Genomic DNA, 21,747 nt, shown 5'->3' on the forward strand with positions numbered 1-21,747 from the left:
AGGGGGAGAGAGAAAGAAAGGCAGAAAGAAAGAGGGGGACCAAGGGGAGAGAAAGAAAGGCAGAAATAAAGAGGGGGACCAAGGGGAGAGAAAGAAAGGCAGAAATAAAGAGGGGGTCAAGGGGGAGAGAAAGAAAGGCAGAAAGAAAGAGGGGGGCCAGGAGGAGAGAGAAAGAAAGGCAGAAAGAAAGAGGGGGACCAAGGGGAGAGAAAGAAGAAGGATCAGAAGAAGGACCAGAGACTCATGAAATCACCAGACAAAAAAGTAGGAAAAATGATTTTATTTTCAACTTAGTGATCAAAATGTGTCCGTTTTGAAAATTTATATCTGCTGTCTATATTTTGCACTATGGCCCCCTTTTACTAAACCGCAATAGAGTTTTTTAGCGCAGGGAGCCTATGAGCGTCGAGAGCAGCGTGGGGCATTCAGCGCAGCTCCCTACGCTAAAAACCGCTATCGCAGTTTAGTAAAAAGGGAGGGGGAATATTTGTCTATTTTTGTATAGTTGTTACTGAGGTGACATTGCATAAAGTCATCTGCCTTGACCTCTTTGAAAACCCGCGGAATATAAATGATAATTAACATTTTCTCTGCGTACAGCGTGCTTTGTGTTTTTAAAATTTTATTGTTGGTAGATCATTTTGACTTGGCCACAAAGGTAAGGGGGAGGGAGGGAGGGGAACTGCTGAAAGACATCTAATAATCCTTGCAGGCTTGACTGCAGGGAATTATTTTTGTAAAATCATGTTTTGTTATGTGACTGGCATTATCTAGACTTTAATTTCTATGAATGAATAGAATGAAAATGATATAAAATTACTTGCTTGTTTTTATGTGCGTGCGCTGAAGGAAAGTGGAGAGAGAGTGGGCTGAGGATGCTGAAGGGAAATGGGGAAGAGAGTGGGGAGAAGACGCTGATTTATAAATTGACAATTGTACAGAATATTGTTTCTTTTTATACTTTAATATAAACAATTCAAGGCTTGTGTGGATGGAATCAGGTGGTTTGCGGGGATGGGGACCGAGCTTATGGGGATTAGTCCAATAAAATTGTATTTTTTTATATCTCATTATTTGTTTTATTTTTATTTGTTAATTTATAAAGTGGTGATTGTTATGTATCAGTTTTTTCAAATTTACATCTACTGTCTTTATATTTTGCACTGTATTAGAGGACATGTGTTACTGTTTTTTGTGGTGTTGCATTGTATCCAGGGTCTGGTTTCTTGGCGGATCAGTTTAACTTTTGTCTACATATTTCTATTTTTAGTTTGTGATTATTCCATTTTGGGCGAGGGTGTATCTCTGTTCTGTGTGTATGAAAAAGACATAGTTTTCAGTTGGCATTGACTACAGGACCAATTGACTGTGCGGGATCTGGCTTGTTTAGTTTTACAATGTATGTGTTGGTGTTCTAGTGCTCACTGCAGTGTTTAAGATGCAGCCTTTTCCTAGGTACACTCTTGTGGTGCGATATGTAGATTGGTACTAAAAATCATATTTTTCATATAGATGGGGGGTGTGTCAAAAAATGATGGGCCCTGGGTGCCACATACCCTAAGTACGCCACTGCCTGCAACTACTCCATATGTACTTCTAATGTCATGACAATTTAGACATAATTTATGTTTTGTTATGTTTGGAATAATGGTTACATATATGAGGTTCAATAAAAGAAAATTTTCACTGCCTGTTTCTATTCTGACCATTTATTCCATTTCATGGTTATTGCAAAAAAAAAAAAAAATTTTACATGGGGGGGGGGGTGTCAAAAAATGATGGGCCCCGGGTGCCACATACCCTAGGTACGCCACTGGAGGGAGGGTAATTGATGTGATTTAGTTTTTGATGGATTAGTAAGTGATGTTAAAGTATATATGATTGTATTTTTGTTGCACTTATTGAAAGTTTTAAAATGAATAAAGATTTTGAAAAAAAAAGAAAACAATTGAAATCAGGTTTTTTTCAGCAACATTATGGGCTCCTTTTACTATGCTGCAATAGCATTTTTAGCGCACACATCATTTTAGCGCACGCTAAACCCGTGCTATGTGGCTAGAACTAATGCCAGCTCAATGCTGGTGTTAGCGTCTAGCGTGCATGGCATTTTAGCGAGCGCTATTCCGCGCGTTAATGCCCTTACACAGCTTAGTAAAAGGAGCCCTATGGATTTTGTTGATTTACCTTTCACTGAATTGACTGAAGTCTTCAGTCATATTATTGATTCTTGAAAATTTTATTGTAAATTTCTTGTTTTAGATTTTGAGTTTTTATTGTACAGTATATGGTATCTTTATAAACATGTTGTGATGTATTGCATTTTTGAAGTTTGTAGCTTTGTAAACCGCTTAATACATTGGTATAAGCAGTATATCAAGAAAATAAATCCAATCCAAGTCAACCTATATTAAAATAAAATGTTGTAGTAAATTTCTCATTTGCAAGATGATATGACAAACTCCTCATTTTAAGGATGGCATGAATAATAATGTACATATGAGGATCAACATTTCCTGCTTCTTACAGTTTCAATGGTATTCCTTTTCACTTCTGCACCATTTCTTTTATTTTATGTCTTTCTGAGGCAATTGTTTATATAGGATTCATTTTTAATAGTTATTCTGTGGCCTCTGTTTACTAATGCTTAGCGCACAATAATTCATTTGTCCCTCATGAAGCATTAATAAGGGCCTAGTACAATCCATTATTGGTCAAAAGATATACAGAATTATTCAACAATTGGACCAACACATATATGATTGTGGAACTACAGTAATGGGCTTGTAAAACTAATCTTTATGTACTACTTTACAATAATTCAGTGTTATGATTCCTGGAACAAAGTTTGAGCAGATTTCAGAAGTGTGCATCCAATTGATTTCTTGTTTGTTTTCTGGCACAGGTGCTGTCCTACCATGCGACTTGCTCAAAGGCTGAAGTTGACAAATTTAAGGTAAGGAGCTGGTGCAGCTAGCAAAATCATTGTGGCAGGTCTGCAATAGGAGGTTTATTCAAACTACAGGGGAACAAAAAGCCTGTGCAGATGAAAATAGCCGTGGTTTTCTACATTGTCCATTCTCTGCCCTCTCTCCTTGATGGAAGGGCATACCTGCTTTGCATTTTTGCATGAATTTCCACTCTAAAAGCAGTGGATCTTTACCTCTGCACCTTCCAGTGTGTGACCTTGAAAGATAGCCTGTAATCATCTATATATAAAATCTCCAAGAAATGTCATAGTTCATGAGTCCAATATCAAACAGCTCTCTGTTAGAAACAACTATCTGACCTATAGAAGATTATTCAGGCCTTTGAAACTTGATGTTATTTTAACGTGTTATACTTGGGTTAGTGTATTCTAAGAATATACAGTTGTGCCATACTGGATCAGATCAAAGGTCCATCAAGCCCAGTATCCTGTTTCTAACAGTGGTCAATCCCAGTTCACAAGTACCTGACAGTATCTCAAAACATAGACAGGCCATGCTACTTACCTCAGAGATAAGCAGTTCAGTTCTCCAAGTTTACCTTAATAATGTCTGATGAACTTTTTCTTCCAGATATTTGTCCAAACCCAGCTTCACCATCAACCTGTACAATATCCTCTAACGTGCATTTCAAGGATAATTCTATAAAGACAGTGCCAGCATTCAAGTGCAATGAATGCGTGTAAATGATTAAAATACTAGCATTTACGCAGACATATGGGCATATATGCATGTAAAGGCCAATATTCCATCTACATGCTATTCTAAAAGGTGAGGGTACATGATTTAAAGTGGGCATAAGCATACACATTGAAAATATCTGGGTGGAGGATAGGCAGAGAGCACAGTTCCATGCATAAATTATAGAATAGATGACTGAGGGGTAAAATGGGTTACTCAGGGACGATAAGGCCATAGGGGCAGCCTCCTAGACTAGTGCCTAGGTCCATAGTCTTAGTGGCATCAAAGCCTGGAAATTGTCAAGCATAGCAGAAGTGCCAGGCTTCAGTGTCATTAGGCGATGCTAGCCATGATTCAGGAAGGATCCTTGGTGCCATAAACATAGGCCTGTTACACCACTTCTGAAAAATGCGCATTGGCTCCCAGTCATTCACCGGATAACATACAAACTCTGTTTACTTACCTTTAAAACTCTTTTATACAAAACACCAGCATTTATATATAAATCATTAATTCCGTATCAACTATCTAGAACTTTAAGATCCAATGAGCAACATCTTTTAACTATTCCATCACTTAAAATCATTAATACTAGACGGCAATTCATCTTCTCTGTGACGGCCCCACAGACGTGGAATTCCCTCCCAATTTATTTACGTATGGAGCAAGACCTCGGAAAATTTAAAAATAATTTAAAAACCTTTCTTTTTAAAGATGCTTTTAGTAACCTTTAGGCCACAGACTACATAATATTTAACTATGTTTTAATTTGTCTTCCTATTATACTTTTCTTATGTATTGTTTTATTATTCCTAGCTGTACTTCGTTATCCCTTCCTTCTCTATTTTTATTTTTTTTTTTTTTAATGATGTCCTAGTTCTTAACCTAATGTTAATATTCAAAGTTTGTATTATATTGTATTGTTTACTTTGTAATTGCTAATGAATGTATTTTAATTGTTCATCGCTTTGAATTCTGACTAAGCGATCAATCAAGAGATATATTAAACTTGAAACTTGAAACTTGCCTAAAGTCCTTAGGAGCCGAAGTTCTGGAAGTGGTGCTTCTGGGTGATTGACACGCGGCAGGCACCTTAAAGAATCCGGTCCTAAGTGAATTCTTCACTAGGGAAGATGTGGGGGAGATGCCAGTGCTAGAAATGGTATTCAGTGCTGATGAGTCAGAGAAACTGAAACAAATCTCTAAAAAACCTGGAAGATCTATTGGGTCAATTTAACACACTGAAGAGTAGCTTTGGCTTAGGGGTTCATAATAAAAAAAAACAAAAAACATCTAAAAAGTGTCCTAAATGGCTACTTGGACGATCAAAAAGCCTGATCGTCCAAGTACCCATAGCCAAAGCTGGTTTTTAGACGTATCTAAAAACAGCTTAGGCCTTTCCCCTGCCATTAAACGCACAGAGAGAAAAGAGGTGTGTTTAGAGGAGGGGAAAGGGTGGGCAGTGGGAGGGAGGTGGGCCGACCTACACCTAGGCGTACAACAGGTATAACCAAAACATTAACAGGTTGCCTAGTCGGCACTTAGACCTTTTTGACTTAGACAAAGTAAAATCAGGTCTAAGTGCCGAAAAAGGGGCCGCTAGCTGATGGCTGCTGGCGCCATCAGTTCAGTGGCCCGGCAACCTCGCGGCAGGAGAGATGCCTCATCTCCCCTACCGCGATGCCATCACTCCTCTACCCGAACTGCCGCGACCCGCGGCAGGAGAGATGCCCTAGCTCGGGTAGAGGAGTGATAGCATCGCGGTAGGGGAGATGAGGCATCTCTCCTGCCGCGATGCATCACCCCCCTAACACACAACATCACACACAACATCGGGGCAAGAGGGAGCCCAAGCCCTCTTGCCCCGCCGACTCCCCGACGATATCGGGGCAAGAGGGAGCCCAAGTCCTCTTGCCCCGCCGATTAACATCAGGCCAGGAGGGAGCCCAAGCCTTCCTGGCCCCGGCGACCCCCTACCCCCCCCACTACATTACGGGCAGGAGGGATCCCAGGCCCTCCTGCCTTCGACGCAACCCCCCTCCCCCCAACGACCACCCCTCCAGAACCCCCGATCGCCGACCTGCGACCTCCCCGGCCGACCCCACGACCCCCCACCCCCCTTCCCCGTACCTTTTAAAGTTGGACGGATGGACAGGTGCCAAACCCGCCCGTCCGGCAGTCAGCCGACGCCAGAGTGGGCCCGGATTGGCCCAGCCATCCTAAAGCCCCGCACACAAGTGGGGCCTAAGGCACCTGGGCCAATCAGAATAGGCCCGGGAGCCTTAGGCCCCTCCTGTGGGCGGGGCCTTAGGCACATGGGCCCAACCCACAAGTGTGAATAAACATGTAGATAAAGGTGAGTCAGTCGATATTGGGTATTCTGATTATCAAAAGGCATTTGACAAAGTATCTCATGAACGACTCCTGAGGAAATTAAAAAGTCATGGGATTGGAAGTAGTGTCCTATTACGAATTAAGAACTGATTAACAGATAGAAAATAGAATAGGGTTAGATGGTCAGTATTCTCAAAGGAGAAGGGTAGATAATGGGATTCCCCAGGGACTTGTGAAGGGTCCACTGCTTTTTACATATTTATAAATGATCTAGAGATGGGAATAACTAGTGAGGTAATTAAATTTTCTGATGACACAGAATTATTTAAAGTTGTAAAATTACAGGAAGATTGTAAAACATTACGAGAGGACGATTTGAGACAGAGAGACTGGGCATACCAATGTTTAATGTGAGCAAGTGCAAAGTGATTCATGTGGAAAGAGGAACCCAAATTATAGTCATGTAATGCATGGTTCCATATTTGGAGTCACCACTCAGGAAAAGGATCTAGGTGTCATCACTGATGATACATTGAAACCCTCTGCTCAGTGTGTAGTGGATTTGAGGATTTTTAATAATTTGAGGACATCTATTTTTTTTATGGCATTTATTTTCGGAGCTTGAAACTGGATTCTATATCTGTTGTGAGTGTATGTGTGGGATGATTTTATTTATTATTGTACTGTTTGGTCCTAATTTATTAGAAGGTCTTATATTGGTCTTATATTTATATTATATTATTATTGTTGTTAACTGTTTGGTCTTATATTTGGAAAAGCATATGCGCAATCAATCTCGTTTCCATCTTTGCTGCTCCAGCTTTCTCAGCCTTCTTCTCTATAGCTAGAACAGTTTCATCGGTTCAGTTCAACTATGCCATTCTCGTCTAATCCTTTTCTTAAGGCTCCTTTTACTAAGCTGCGTTAGGGCTTTAACGCGTGGAATAGCACACGCTACAATACCAAGCGCTACCAAGCCGCGTAGCGTGGGGTTAGCACGCGCTAATCTGCTGTGTGCACTAAAAACGCTAGCGCACCTTAGTAAAAGGAGCCCTTAGTTTTTCCAATATCACTGTGTTTTTGTTTTTGTTTTTCTTCCTGTCTCCTGCATGACTTGAAACTGAAAAACAACAGTAGGAATGTCTCAGGACATCATTAGCGGTGCAGAGCATTTTGTCTTTGCCAGAAAGGTTTATTAAATCACCAGTCTAACTGTCCAGCCGGTCCTAAGGCTGGAGTCACGGATTAGATGATAAAATACTTTGGGGCTGACTATAAAGAGTGCTAATCATTAGCTAACTAATGTGTTCTAATAATCAAACTTTACTGATTTTAATACAAAAGAAAACCTCTGATACAATGTGACCATGCTAAAATGGTTTAAATATGGAATAATGATCTGTTTAGTTCATTTGGGGGCTCATTTTTAAAGCTCATTTGGGGGCTCATTTTGTGTGTCTAAGTACTTTGAAAATGAGTCCCATAACCTATGCACTAAACCAGTGGTTCCCAAACCTGTCCTGGGGGACCCCCAGCCAGTCAGGTTTTCAAGATATCCCTAATTAATATGCATGAGAGGGATTTGCATACCTGTCACTTCCTTTATATGCAAATCTCTCTCAGACTGATATCTAGACTGATATTTCAGGAAAAATGTAAATGGTATCAAGCTGTAAATGGAATATGGGTAAGTCCCTTAGAGGGAGAGGGATCGAGTTGGGGGAGTTCAATTAATTAATTTTTGGAAAGCTTTTGGCAGCCTGCTGCTACTAATTGGAGAATTGCTTTTGATTGTGTGGCAACTTATCAATTTTGCATTTGTGGTATGTCATTTTTGGAAAAGTTCAATAAAATATATATAAAATTTTAAAAATGTCACATCTTTGTAAAGGTCTCATTTTCTGTTGTGTATAAAAGGTACAATTCAAAGTGTTTTAAAATAGGAGTCTGTTTCAGCATGAAAGAACAATTATAGGAACAGGAAGTAATGAACAAAAAGAAACCAAAAGGTCTTAATTGCATCTCTTCAAATGGTAAATAACTAAAGCGCGCCAGACATTGGCGCGCAGACAAACCCGCGGTGACCTTGGCACACAGGACTAATGCTGGTTTCATGCCTTCAGGTTTGTGCTCTGAGGGAGGGTGTTGGGGGGAACCCCCCAGTACACTTAGAAGTCCTGGTGCTCCCGTTGGGATGGATTGAGGGGGGAACCCCCCCTATAGTGAAAACTCCCTGAAAACTCCTGAAGAAAGGAGAACGGGAGTTTTCTGTGTAGGGGGTGGGTTCTCCCCACCCCCACCCCAATGGGAGCGCCAGGACTTCTAAGTGTAATGGTGGGGGTTCCCCCACCCCCCCACCCTCAGAGCGCAAACCTGAAGGCCTGAAACCAGCAGAAGCGACAGTGCGCATTAGTCCTCCGTGCAAATGTCACTGCAGGATTATCAGCGAGGCACACGCATGCCCCCCTTCCCTTTCCCTTTTTAACTTCTCCGGCGTGAGCAGCGTGCCATCATCGGTGTCGGCTTGCCCTTTGACGTCGCCTCCTAGGCATGGGGCCTGGAAGTGACATCAGAGAGAGTGCCGATGTCAATGTGGACAACAACCTCACGCCAGGGAAGTCAAAGAGGTACACGGGAAGGCGAGGGGTGTGCACGTAGCAAGGAGAGGAGCGGGGGCAGAGGATTGTATGGCAAGGAGAGGAGGAGGGGTGCCACGCCCTTAGGAAGACCATGCCCGGGGCGTACCGTCCCCTGCAGCCCCCCCTTACTATGCCCCTGCCCTGTGCCCCACAGAAAGATGAAGGGCTAATGCAGCTAACAATATCATTGTGGCAGGCCTACGACAGGAGATTTGACTCTAACTACAGGACAAAAGGCCTGAACACATGAAAATAGCCCACTTTAATGCATTTTGAATTGTATTTTTTAGACAGCTGAATGTGAAAATATCTAAGAATGTGAAAACCTTTACAAATTACTGTATTTACAGCCTCCATGTACAAGGGGATGCTGAAAATTTCTCAGCCCAACCAACCAACTTCCTAAATTCTGAGCGTTATTTTTGCCACTGTAGCTGAAAAGAGTGTTTTCTTATTTTGTTAAGTGTCAATTTGCAGAAACGAAATTCTATGTTTTGACATTGTTTCAGATCATTCATTGAACCATATCCATGTCATTCTCTTCTTGTTTGGGGTGAGAACGTTTCAGCATCCTCTTGTATAAGTAAGGCTGGGTAGACCGACATACTGTAGTTATTTGCCATTACTTCAAGTAAGAAGTAGTAACTGTCTTTTTTTTTTTTTATTAGCTTTATTAATTTTCCATTCAAAAACAGTGCATTAAAATATACATACAATTGACTTCAAGACAGCACTTACAAACGATCAAAGAAATACTACAAAACATCCCCCCACCCACCCACCCTAATTCAAGAACAAAACAAAGTGCATTACTACATACATACAATTAAAATCTTTCCTTTGGTCAATTAATACAATAAAATATAATACCCCCCTCCCTCCCTCCCACCCACCCTTCCTGGATGTGCAAATCAAATAGGAAATAAGAGGATAATCCAGCTAATCAGTGTTAACAAAATTTGTCAATGGACTCCACCTTAATTTAAATATCTTATTATTACATGAAATTTCTGCATTCATTTTTTCATATTTATAGCATAAACATAAAGAATTCCACCAAAAGGAAACATTAAGTCTACCCCAATTTTTCCAGTTCTTAGTAACCATTTGCATGGCTGTCCCAGTCATAATGGCAAATAATCGGCTTTTATATCTATCTAATAGAGGTTTAAGTGACAACAATGTACCACAGATAACCACTTCATAAGATAACGGAATAAAGACTCCAGAATCAAACTGATTTGTCCCCATATTGATTTCCAAAAGTTGAGTATCAAAGGACAATAGAACAACAAATGATCCAGTGTCCCTATTTCAAGATGGCAGTGCCAGCATCTATTAGATTTTGAACTAACTTCTGCAAACGAACTGGGGTCCAAAAAACTCTATGTAACAAAAAGAACCATGTTTGTCTCATAGATGCTGACGCTGTACATCTCATCCTCCAAGTCCAAATCCGTGGCCATTGAGTAGCAGAAATAACTGTCTTTAAGAGCACACTGCAAGGAGAGGAGTGCACAGTTAAGAGCACAGTTCCCCAGAAGTTAATTTAATAGTCCTTTGCTTGTCTTGGAGATTTCCACAATGCCTTGCATTGCTTTGGATGTGCGGTATTATATTGTCACAGTCATTAACACCAGTTCTTGCTTTAATAGCGCTATATATTTTCAGCAGAGGAGTTTTACGTAGACAGTATTTATTTTAATTTTAGAACCATTGTAATACCACAATACCCACTGTGCATCAGCATCTTAATTTTACTGAATGCAAAGTACATTAGTTAATGTACCTATGTAGCAGAGAAAAAGTGGGAATAATATAATAACCCAAGATATATAACAGTTAAATATAATTGATATCATAGTTCTTTATGCCAACTAATAGCAAGAACAACTCTGAAGACAATTTACTTTGTAAGTGAACATACAAGGGTAACTAAAAAAGTAAGGGCAAAATACATTTAACGGCTTCAATGGAAGTAACTGTGAGCAATTAAACATATCACTTTTCCACACAATCTCCATGCAAGATGATGCATTTGTTGTATTGTTCAACTAGCTTCTGCATTCCTGCAGAGAAGTTTTTTGGCTGCTCCCAAAGTCAGGTGAGCTTACGTTGCTTCATCATGCTTTGCCATTTACTCTCCGGGTCACAGTGATGCACCCATGTCTCATTGCTGGTGACAATTCTCTCCAGAATACTCGGAATCTTCTTCTTGCCGTCTCAGGAACTGGGTCGCAACCTTCACATGCTGTTGCTTGTGCAGATCAATAAGCTGTTTGGGACACCATCATGCACAGACTTTCCTGTATCCCAAGTCATCGAGCATTATGACAAATGCAGATCCATAGATGGTATCCAACTTTTCAGCCAATAGAGACACTGTTATCCTTTGGTCTTCTCTAATCAAAGCATCTGCCCTGTCAATATGCTTTTGTGTGCGTGATGTTGATGGGCAACCAGAATGACCTTCGTCAATTATATCTTCCCACTTTAAACTTTTTTTTTGTATGTTTGTTTTAGTATTTATAGACCATTCTTCGATACATCATAGTGGTTTACATAGTACTAAACCAAAAAAAGAAAAGAACTCCATAATCAATAGGAAAGTAAATACAAAGAAATAATAAATTACAAAGTAAATTCTAATTAAAAGAAAAAAGATTATAAAAACTTAAAATGCAATTATAAAAGCAACAACTGCAAATCTGCAAAACTCTCCCCCAATGTTCGTACCAATATGATACTAAAAATCCCCTGATTGGCATAATCTTCTTAATTGCTTTTTCAATCAGAAAAGATAAGCTTTTAACAGACTTCTTTAATATACTGTATGAGAGTTCACTAAATAATTCTAATGGCAATGAATTCCATAGATAAGGTACAGAAGCAAAAAAGGCAGAATTATGTATAGAAGTTAATCTCACTAAGTGGACCTTTCATTGATTCACAGTTCTATGGTCATACTGAGTCAATATCCGATGGTGAATTTCCACAGGTTTCACTTCCTCTGCCCAAAGAAAAAGCACTACTGCATATTGTTCTTCGATGGTAAAATCTTACAGTGGAGCATCCATGTTTCTGATCTCATGGATGCCACACAACTAAAGGCAGAGCACTGCACTGTGCGTAGATGAACTATCCAGCAGGCAATGTATGAGTACATATGTTGCATTTCACTACCTCTGTTCTGGTTATTGCATATAACACCAGGGAGCATCAGACTTCAAAGCAGAGAGCCTGCAGGACCTGTGCTGTTCCCTCTACCCCCATCACTTCCTCCCACCTTCAGGTCAAGCCTTCTAATGAAGGATCTCCATGCCTTAAAAGGGCTCTCTCTCTCTGAAAGGGCTTTCCATTAGTTTCCCTGGTATCAGCCTTCCATGTAAGATTACCTCCTTATATGGCAGGCTGACCTCTAGTGTTAGTGCCATGAAACTGCCACTAGGGATCATGGCAGCCATTTTGGGAGCCAGAGAGGGACTGTTCCTAACTTGGCTTAATATATCACCAATGATCACCTTTGAATAATATCCAAGGTAATTAAGTGACAGGAGGCTGAGGAGGGGGTGATTCTATTGGCTCCATGTGTTCAGGATTTAGCAGTGGGGTAGGACCTTTTAGATTTAGCTGTTCAGGGAGGGTTAGGGTGATAGAAATATATACCAGGGGAGTTGACTATTTTGACCAGGGGTGCAGGGGTTGAGTAAATGGATCAGGCTTGTAGTAAGATTAAAACTTGGTTGTTGGGGTGGGGAGATCAGATGGAAAGGTCAGCATGGGGTATTGAGTTGTGGAGGAGAGAATGTGTTTATTGGGAATGCTAGTATAGCATTGTATATTATTTATTTATTTATTTATGTACAGACTGCACTGCAATATTGAAGCACCCCTTCCCTTTTGGCAGCAATGCAGTTGAAAGACTGTTGCTCAGTTTAGAGGGAACAGTGGTGCCAGATTATGAGTTGCTATGTGGTGTCATGAGATGTGACTTTGTCCTGTGTGGTAAATCCCTTAGTTAAATTTAGGAGGCTAGCTTTTCAAGTTGAATATTTATTGCTTACACTCTGACATAAAAGATTAAAGCTTCCTTTTACAAAACTACGATAGCAGTTTCTAGCGCAGGGAACTGCGCCAAATGGCTCGCACTGCTCCCAATGCTCATTGAGTTCCTATGAGCGTTGGGAGCAGCGCGGGCCATTTGGCGCAGCTCCCTGCGCTAGAAACTGCTATCGCAGTTTTGGAAAAGAGGGAGGGGGTAAGTTAAATAAGTGTTACAATTATAGCATTAAAAAAGAGAAATAAAGGATTGTTCATTTAAAAAGCCTTTATTATTAATTTTTATTTCTATACTGTCATGTGGACTAACATGATAACCACATTGCTTTATCCATTATTTAAAAAAGAAACCAATATTAAACATCAAACCCTAATAATGTTTTTTAAAGCATTATTTTATAAGCCTTCCAATTGATACTTAATCCACAGGAAGATTTTTTTTTTTTTTTTTAACAGAAAACAAAGCTAACCTTACTGTGTGGTTGAGAACAGTGCAAAGCAGATCAATATTTAATGGATATTATGAATTATTTACCACTGTACAAGATCTTCCCTTGAGAAAGGCAAACAACACACAGCGGAACAGTGCAACACAAAATAATGTATCGCCTCTTTTAAAAAAATGTTTGATTCAGGAATGAAATATTAATAAAGTAGCTCCTCTGGGTTGCATGGACAGGAGCCGTGGTGCCAAGGGCTAGCCGAAAAGTACAGGCAGATATTAGACATTCCACTGGGCTTACTATAAATTTGAAAATTTGTCTGAAGTTGAAACAGTATGAATAGTCCATCTGCTGTGCAACATATTGATCTAAACCTAAGGTAGGTGCCATTTGGGGCTCTTTTTAGTAAGCGTTTTTAGCGTGTGCTGCAGATTAGCGCGTGCTGCCCCCGCGCTACGCGGAAAAACTAACGCCAGCTCAACGGAGGTGTTAGTATCTAGCACGCGTAGCGTTGCAGTGTGCACTAAGGGGTAAATTCTCTATTACTGCGTTTAACTTAGGCGTGCTTTGGACGTCCGATGTAAGTGAATAATTACGGAGTTAAGGGTCTTAATTAATGTTAATTGGGAAATAAACGACACATAGACGTCCCTAAGAGGTAGTTGACGGACTGACGTCTACAGAAAGCATAGTCCCGTCTCCAGCTCTGGACGTGGGCATTCCGTGGGCGTGCCAAATGGGGACGCTAGATAGGCGCTACCTGAGCGAACGCCTGCGTCTAAATATCGTGTATTATGTAGACGTAAGAAACCCTGGTCTAACTTGGATTTCAATGCTGTTTCAATTTTCGTAATTGCGGCTCTTTGTTAGATGCGAGGCAGACGTTCGCTGTGTTTTTCATCAATAATTCCAATAGTGAGTTTGAAGAGGTAATTTTCATCTTTTCTCTGTCCTAATAAATATAATGTCAATGGAACACATTATATTGCATGGATAACAAACCACATTTCTGCCAGAACAATAATATAATTTACACATGGCTTTTACAACCCCCTTTTTTTTCTCAACAAACAGCACTGCAATCGGCTCTCTTTTGAAAGCAAAGAAAAACCAGCACACATTATCAGCACTTAAAAAGAGAATAAACAGATACACACCTTAACATTCAGCTTCCCTCATTGCAAAATGGAGGTCTTCAGTTGCACAAAACTGACCTCATTGTGACCTCATCAATCTGCACCTTCAAAGTAGTATGCCACAATTAAAAGATGTGCTGGGTGTAGAACTCACAACCTCTGGATGTTAGGAGCACAGGCTGGCTCCTAACACATAGAGCTACAGCTGCTTCTACTTAGGTCCATCTCACCACCCTTTTATATCATACTTGACTGAGCTGTCTATGCTTCATTAGCTATCATATCAGGATGAACTCAAATAAGTTTAAGCAAAGGAATGCCTAAAGATTTGGAAGGTTTTCAAGTAGAAAACAAATATCAAATATGTATTAAAGAATTGCAGCACAAATGACGCTGATCGGTAAGGGCAAAAAAACACCACTTTTCCGGTATGACGCCTAAATGGAACAGATTACTTACAGTCATATATCCATTAGTACAGTGCTTAGAATGAAGATTAGCGTGTGAGAAAAATGGAGCTCCACCTCACATGCATTCAAGCACACTTGGGAATATGGGTTTGGGGCTCAGTGAAAGCAGCGCTTTTAACCATTGAGCTACCACTCTTTTGTCTCAGCCTACTATGACATTATAGCTAAACTCCTTTTCCCTTAGCACTTCACTAAGATATGATATGACAAGGGAGCCAGAGACATTGGAGCAAAAGGTGCTGTAGCTCAGTGAGGAAAGGCATTCTGTACCAATCCTCCGGGCTTTGCGGGTTCAAATCCCAGCCTGTATTTTACTTGTGGCATATCTGCCTTCCAGGTGCACCTTGATGATGCTTTCCACTTCTTATAGGAGTTGAATATAACATTATGTACAACTTTGCTGTGTAGCAGAAAAATAAACTTTTCTCCCTTCCATGCTAAGAATTTGAGTTCAACTCATCTTATGTTTCTCCTTTTAAACATGGCATACTTTGTTAGTTTTTATCATGGTAAAGTATACATTTCTGAAATGGTGAAGAAACAATAATATACAACTGCAGTGTTTTGTCTCACCAAACTGCTATAAGCACAAGAAAGCATTTCTAGGTCAACACAGTAATGCTCCTGTTCTGAGCTCTGACCTCTGAAACTCCCCGGTTTGACTCCCACCTTTGCTCATTTTAATAAGGTCCTAGTTTTTTCCTATTAGCTCTTATAACAGGGTCTACATGGTGGACTTTGCCATTTGTAAGATGCACATTTCCCTTTCCAGGCAAACCTATTTTCAACTTACCATGGCTCGGACATCCTAAGCAGTGATGAGAGGAAACCTTTCCTCTGACAGCAAGATGACATTTGTGGATCGCCTGGTTAATGTGCTCTCATCACTGCTAAGAATATGGTTGTTGCATCCATGACAACGGTGCTTTACAGCATTGAGCTACCAGTCTTTTGCCTCAACTGACTGTGATATGATAGCTAAGTAGAGTATACTTTAGCACATCACTAAGGTATGCTATGACAGGGGAACCAGAGTCACAGGTGTAGGTCAGTGAGTAAAAGCACTATATCGATCATCTGTAGGTTGTGAGTTCAACTCCCGGCTTGTCTTTTACTTGTGGCATATCTACCTTCCAGGTGAACATTGATGATGTCACAATGAGGTCAGCATTGTGCTGCTGGCTACTTCCTCTTCCTGTGAACTAGAAGCCACATTCAGGTCTAATCTGTGTTTTGATTCTTTTTCTAAGTTGGGCCAGTGTAAGTTATGGGATCTACCTTTGTTCTGAAGAATGAGCTGATTGTTGCAATGTTTTAAGACCAGGAGAATGTTCTTTCGAGCAAGATATCACTTCTAAACTATCCTCTCTGAAATAATGTCTCTGGGAAATCGAGAGAAAGCTTATTGGATGACTTAGGGTGCCTTTCCTGCCAGTCTTTGTGGAACTTAAACGAAATTTATAAGAAGTCTATATGGTGTTCAAAGTCCTATCCTTTCCACTTCTAATAGGAGGTGAGTATGACATTTCTGTACAGCTTTCTGTGTAGCATACATCTACCGGTTCCCACCTTCCATACTGATAATGTAAGTTCAACACCCACTCGTTACATTTCATCTTCTAGTTCTCCTTTGAAACATAACATATTTTTTTCCCTTGTATTAATGGTAAACTGTACAATTCTGATATCCTAGAGGAAAAAGATACAACACAGCAGTGTTCTCTGTCTGCCATTCCCTACCTCACTGATATTGCTAGATCAACTAATATATAGTTTACAAAATGGTATACTGTGTTTTGGTTATCTTTTTCATCATCCTATACTTACAATGCTGAATGAGTGATAATAAAGAGTATAAAAAAAGTATAATCTAAAAAAAAAAATCGTACTCACGTCTATCACAGGTCCATTGGAGACGTCTTAATGATGTTTCAGAAACCTGCGTCTATCTTGCGCGAAGAGGTTGTAGGGACGTCTACCGCACGCCTAAGTACCGTTTGATTGACACTTGCGTTTGCCGGACGTCTAAAGCACGCCTATGTTAGACGTACTAATAGAGAATTTACCCCTAAGCGCGCACTAAAACCGCTAGCACAGCTTAGTAAAAGGAGCCCTTGATGTTGTAACCCACCTCAGAGGATTTGGAGGGATTTAAGAACACAAATAATATAACAACATAACATAACACCTTTGGTTTCCTTCCTAAATGGGAAGGGTCTGTTATTGTTTGAGGCTAGAGATGTGCAGAAAATTTGAGACTGAGCCAAACTTGTGAATTTCAGCACAATTCTGGCTTGTCAGAATTTTTAGATTTTTCCAGTTTGGGAAATGTTTTGAAAACTGCAAGGTGAATTTGGGGAAATTTTGACCATATCCAGTGTGAATTTGCTACAGATTCATCAGTTCTCAGGAATCTGCATTGCCTGCCTGCTAGGGATTTCTTGAATCAATCAAACCTGCACCAACTCCAGTGCAGATTCTCAGGTCTAAAAGGGTCATAATTAACTTATTTTTCCCTAAATTAATCAAATTAATCCTTGAACGTCTTGAAAGTTAGTGTTACTTGCACTCATTTGGGTTTACACGCAGATCTATCCTGTGCCTTATTCTATAAAATCCTGCGCCTATGGATGTGTGGCTACGGGAGGGGCATAGACAGTTCAGGAATGTTCCAAGGAATTTGGCATGATGCTATAGAATAGGGTCATTTATGTGCCCAACTACCATTATCTGTGGATGCCCTCTTTCAATATATTCCCTTGATGCCCCCCTCAACATAACATAACAGAAAATTGGATTTCTAGACCGCATAGCCTTGAAGTTCAATGCAGTTTACAAAAGATTAAGTTAAAAGAAAACAAATTAAAATGCACCAAGGAGAATCTAATTAGCTATAAATTTTGAAATGAGAAAAGATTTTAATTGTTTTCTGAAATGTAAATAGGAATGAGACGTGAAGAGAGTCCTTATCATAAAGAGCTGCCTGAAAGGAGAGAGTATGATCATGATATTTTTTTTACCTTTGCAGCCCTTAACAGGTAGAATTAACAAAAAGGACATGAGATCTTCTACTATTTCTTTGAGAAGCCATTGAAAATACATTAACCAAGTAGAGAGGAGCCTGACCAAAAGCAATTTTATAATATACCGTATTTTTTGCTCCATAAGACGCACCCTAGATTTAGAGTAGGAAAACCAGAAAAAAAAAACATTCTGAACCAAACTGTGTACTAATATATACTAGGCTCTGCACTCTGTTTCCCCTTCCCTGCCATATACACACAATACACACAACAGATCTAAATGATCAAAACTGACACATTTTGATCACTAAATTGAAAATAAAATAATTTTTCCTACTTTTGTTGTCTGGTGATTTCATGAGTCTCCTTCCTTTCTTCCTTTCTTCACTCAGGCCCAAGGATTGTCCCTTTCTATTCCCTCCCTCCCATGTCCCGGGTTCGTGCCCCCTCACTGCCTTCTAGCCTTTGTCCTTCGTTCTTCCTCCCTCCCATGTCCCGGGTTCGTGCCCCCCTCACTGCCTTCTTGCCTTTGTCCTTCGTTCTCCCTCCCTCCCATGTCCTAAGTTTGTGCCTCCTTGCCCTTACTGCCTTCCAGCCTTTAGCCTTTGCCCTTCGTCCTCCCTGCTGCACCGTAAACTACCTTCTTCCCCCTTTGCGCTGAAACCTGCCTACCCTCTGCCGATTCCTCTTCCTCTGGGCCCAGTCCGCCACCACTGCACCACAACTCAAAGAAGGGAAGGGCCAGTGTGCAGCGATTGCACGTCGCCGGCCCACAAGCCTTTGCCCGATGTCAGAACTGACGTCCGTTCTGACATCGGGAGAAGGCTTGTAGGCCGGTGATGTGTAATCGCTGCATGCTGGCCCTTCCTTTCTTTGAGTTGTGGCAGCCAGCAGGGAGCAGCGGTAGGGAGCAGGAGCAGCAGCGGTGGGAAGCAGCAGCAGGCAGCAGTCAGCCCATGTATCCCCAACAAGTGGGTCATTTTTAAAAGGTATACCGGGTTGGGTGGGGGGTGTTTAAAAAAAGTTACCTTCACTTCATAAGACGTACTGAAATTTCTACCCTATTTTGGGTGGAAAAAAGTGCATCTTATGAAGCGAAAAATACGGTATAAACCCTAATTTGATAATTAAACAAACCTCCACAGGGAGCTAATGCAGCCAATGCAGCTCCCGATAAAAGGGGGTTATATAGTCGAACTTCTTGAGTCCATAGTTAAATCTAACCACGGTATTCTAAATGAACCTTAATCTAGCAATGTTTTTCTTGGCATTAGCAAGGTAAACGATGTTACAATAGTCCAGTTGGCATAATAATAGAGATTGAGCCAAGGATTTGAATGCAGGGCTATCAAATTATGGTCTGATGGTACAAAGCTTCCACAATGTGTGGAACCCCTTTCGGACATGACATTGACCTGATTCTTCATGGATAAATTTTGATCCAAGACAACTCCTAAGATTTTAATTAAGGAATGAATCGTATATTGAATGGTGTTTCGAGTTATAGATGGTTCAAAAAGAGTCTTTCGAGGGGAAGAAAAGAAAAATTTTGTCTTTTCATGATTTAATTTCAGTTTAAATTCTGACGTCCAAGCATCCATTAACTTCAGGACAGCTTTTATAATGTGAATTATGTTAACAACTATTGTACTACATGGGATAATAATCATGATATCATCGGCGTTGCTGAATAATTTTATGCTTAAGTTGCTTAGCCTTAAGCCAAGAGAAGAGAGATAAATGTTAAACAGTATAGGGGAAAGTGGTGAATCCTGGGGAAATCCACATGGATTCTTCCAAGTAGCAGAACTGTCATTATTAATCCTAACCTGATATGAACGAGATTCAAGGAATCCTTGGAACCAAAATATACTTTGCTATGGATACCAAAGGCATCCAAGCATTCCAATAGTTTAGCATGGTCAACCAGATCTTATGATTCTCCCTCTTTCAACATACCCCCTACCAAAGATTCCCCTCCATCATAACTTCCCATTCTCTCCCATTCCCAATGCCCCTTCCACACCCTCCCATAATCCCTCCTCTCTCCAGTACCTATATTGAAAAATCTCTGAGTTCTAATGGGGTTGGCATAGGAACAACTACTCCTGACAGTGCCAGGTTCAAAATGGCACGTGGGACTGTAGTGGTAATCTCATGGTACAACCGCTAAGGATCAAGCCACCAAATAAGGGCAAAAAGAAGTGTTGAATAGGGGGTATTGGTAGGGCATGGGAGAGGGGTTTTCAGTGGAGAAACATTGGGAGGAGAATATGTGAAAAGGAGGGGCCATCAGGGTTGGGGAGATAGATGGAGCTTTCATATTGATTGTCTGGCCCCTTTAAGAAGTGGCTCAGAAGCATCATGCCACAGATTTGTGGTCTAATACTTGTACTAGGGGCCAGGAATAATGCTTTTTGCTGACATTATTTTTCCAAGAATAACACATCTTTCAGTGCTCATCTCAAGTTCTGTTATTCAATTTACATAATAAAGAAGTATTTTACATGCATTTGCATTACTGTATATCCTGCGGTGTCTTAAAATAATGTGGGTTGTGGTAATATATTACGTTTTATGGTTCATTAAATCTAATATACTGCCTGTCCTAGGAAAAATAACAAGGTGATTTAAAGTTCTATAAAAATGTAAGAGAGAAAGGAACATCATTGTCTCAGAGGAAAGTAAGTGACAAGAGTTAGAGAAGCAGGTGAGATCAAGTATTAGATGAGATAATCATCCAGTAAAGGGCATACATACATGCATGAAGCAGTCATATGATGTAAGGGAGAAGACTATGAACTTAAGTGAATCTCCAAGTCAGATATTAACATGCATAAGAGGACTGACCAGTAAAACACAGGGTGGGCACATAGGGGGCAATTCTGTAACTGGGTTCCTCTAATTAGGCACCCGGAGAGTGTGCACTTGTGCCCTGAGGGGTAAATTCTCTATGCTGCGTCTAAACTTAGGCGTGCTTTAGACGTCCGAAGTAAGTGAATAATTACGGAGTTAAGGGTCTTAATTAGTGTTAATTGGGAAATAGACGTAGCTAGATGGCAGATAGACGTCCCCCAAAAGATAGGCGACGGACTGACTTCTGTAGAAAGCATAGTCGCGTCTCCAAATCTGGACGTGGGCGTTCCGTGGGCGTGCCCTGGGCGTGACAAATGGAGACGCTAGATAGGTGCTACCTGAGCGGCGGACTGCGTCTAAATATCGTGTATCATGTAGGCATAAGAAACCCTGGTCTAATTTGGATTTCAATGCAGTTTCAACTTTCGTAATTGCAGCTCTTTGTTAGACGCGAGGCAGACGTCCGCTGTGTTTTTTCATCAATAATTCCAATAGTGAGTTTGAATAGATAATTTTCATCTTTTCTCTGTCCTAATAAATATAATTACAAAAGCAAAAAACCTCCCAAACCCCAAGAATAGTAATTGGACAAGGGAGAGAGACAAAAGCAGGAGCGGCTAAACTACACACACCAACCTTTCAATGATACCTGAGATATACGTATGTTATACGGGAGAGCCCTCAGTCACACAGCCACCCACTAGAGATCCATTGGAATAGGCTGTCACTTGGCTTACACCCAAACGAGTGTTAACTGTGAAACATCCCCGGACTCTACTCCGTATTTTTTACCTTAAAGTGTACCCAACAGTGCTAAGTGTGAAAAAAGATATAAATAAATCAAAAAAACACACTTTACCATCCACTACAATTGTCTCTGCCCCTTGTCCAGGGGGCCAAATGTCCAAGTCCAGCTAAGCAAGAAAACCAACAGGAAGTACTTAGCTTCTCCGTGGAGACAAACAGCCAGCGAAGATATTTTTCGTCCAATGGGACTCCGTTTCGGGGGTGCACATCCCCTTCTTCAGGAACGGCTGGGCTGCGCTGTGACCATCCAAATTATCCGGCACAGCAAGGATTGACAAAGCGGGATTTTCCCCGGATAATTTGGATGGTCACAGC

The 21,747-nt window shown here is 40.7% G+C and overlaps 1 protein-coding gene across 1 annotated transcript in view; it reads left to right on the top strand.

Annotated features, from left to right (window-relative positions):
- PDE11A (phosphodiesterase 11A) overlaps window positions 1–21,747 on the top strand; it is a 568,355-nt gene that overhangs the window by 332,201 nt on the left and 214,407 nt on the right. Inside the window, exon 10 of the mRNA XM_033946286.1 lies at window positions 2,903–2,953. Coding sequence (XP_033802177.1) covers window positions 2,903–2,953 — 51 coding nt within the window. The remainder of the gene's footprint in view (window positions 1–2,902; window positions 2,954–21,747) is intronic.

Source organism: Geotrypetes seraphini, chromosome 5 (assembly GCF_902459505.1).
Source record: "Geotrypetes seraphini chromosome 5, aGeoSer1.1, whole genome shotgun sequence".
Lineage (NCBI taxonomy): Eukaryota > Metazoa > Chordata > Amphibia > Gymnophiona > Dermophiidae > Geotrypetes > Geotrypetes seraphini.